General features: G+C 42.1%; 1 protein-coding gene across 1 annotated transcript; it reads left to right on the plus strand.

Moving 5' to 3' along the window:
* Positions 1-306: 306 nt before the first annotated feature.
* On the plus strand, positions 307-1,005 carry Gm20873 (predicted gene, 20873). Its single transcript, XM_011251029.2, has one exon. It carries the CDS (start codon positions 307-309, stop codon positions 1,003-1,005), a length of 699 nt encoding a protein of 232 aa, XP_011249331.1.
* Positions 1,006-1,528: the final 523 nt, after the last annotated feature.

Raw genomic sequence — 1,528 nt, forward strand, 5'->3', positions numbered from 1 at the left:
AATTATGTTTAGAAGCCCAAACATGTTTAGCATAACCTTCTTGACCTGCTCAAATATTCCATTAGAGAAGAGCCTTGGTCCTGCATTCTCTCCCACCCTACACCCATTGCCTTTCAGTAACTCATATATATGACAGTAGCAACAGCATTGTGTCTGGTTTAAACAGGCAATATCTTCAATCCAAGGCAATGGGCAAGTATATTTGAACACAGAATGATAGCCACAAGACATCTGCCTGGGTTTGGTGTGGTATACCACAGCAAGGCTACAGCCATGTAGAAGAAAATACCTTTGAAGAGGCTTAGCATGTCATCCCTCATGAAGAAGAGGAGGAGGGAGTCTTCTTCCAACACCCTGAGGAATATTGTCGGCCGCAGAATTTCTCACAGTTGGAAGGAAGGTAATGAGCCTGTCACCCAATGGAAGGCCATAGTTCTAGATCAACTGCCAACAAACCCTTCTCTTTACTTGGTGAAGTATGATGGAATTGACAGCATCTACGGACTGGAGCTCTACAGTGATGACAGGATTTTAAACCTTAAGGTTTTGCCTCCCATAGTAGTATTTCCTCAGGTGAGGGATGCCCACCTCGCCAGAGCCTTGGTTGGCAGAGCGGTACAACACAAATTTGAGGGGAAAGATGGCTCTGAGGTCAACTGGAGGGGGGTGGTGCTAGCCCAGGTGCCAATCATGAAGGATTTGTTTTACATTACCTACAAGAAGGATCCAGGTCTCTATGCTTATCAGCTCCTGGATGACTACAAGGAAGGTAACCTCCACATGATTCCAGACACTCCTCCGGCTGAGGAGAGATCAGGAGATGACAGTGATGTGTTGATAGGTAACTGGGTGGAGTACACCAGAAAAGATGGTTCCAAAAAGTTCGGAAAGGTTGTTTACCAAGTTCTAGCCAATCTTTCCGTGTACTTTATCAAGTTTCATGGTGACATCCATATCTATGTCTATACTATGGTGCCAAAGATTCTTGAAGTTGAAAAATCATAAAGTACAGAAACGTAAACATATAGGACTGGAAGAAAAAAAAAGTTTTTTTTTTTCCTGTGTTGGCTACATAAGGGTCTTTGATAATCCCAGTATCTTTGCCAATAAAATGTGTTTTGTTCTAAAAATGTAAATGTGTGACATGACATGCTGTGAGTGAACAATTTGCTGGACGAGATGGCCTACAGTGGAAAGAACTTCAAATGAAAATGAAAGTTTCATTTCAGGTGGTGAACAGTACATACACCTAAAATCATACATGCTAAAATGAACAGCTTCTCTGGTCTGCATGCAGAATAAAGAATTGGAGATGGAACTTGGAGGAGCAGGGATGGCAGAAAAAGATGGATGTTTAGTAAGTAGGGGAGAAGGACAGGACATAGGTAGAACCTCTGATGTGAAGACTGAAGGAGAAACAAAAAGTTGGGGAAAGTGGGACATTTAAAAGTAATGTGGCCTTGTTGCACAAGGTGAAACCCAGAAAACTGATTGAAATAAACTCAGAAATCAGAGAAATCAGGTTTTC

This window comes from Mus musculus, chromosome Y (assembly GCF_000001635.26).
Source record: "Mus musculus strain C57BL/6J chromosome Y, GRCm38.p6 C57BL/6J".
Lineage (NCBI taxonomy): Eukaryota > Metazoa > Chordata > Mammalia > Rodentia > Muridae > Mus > Mus musculus.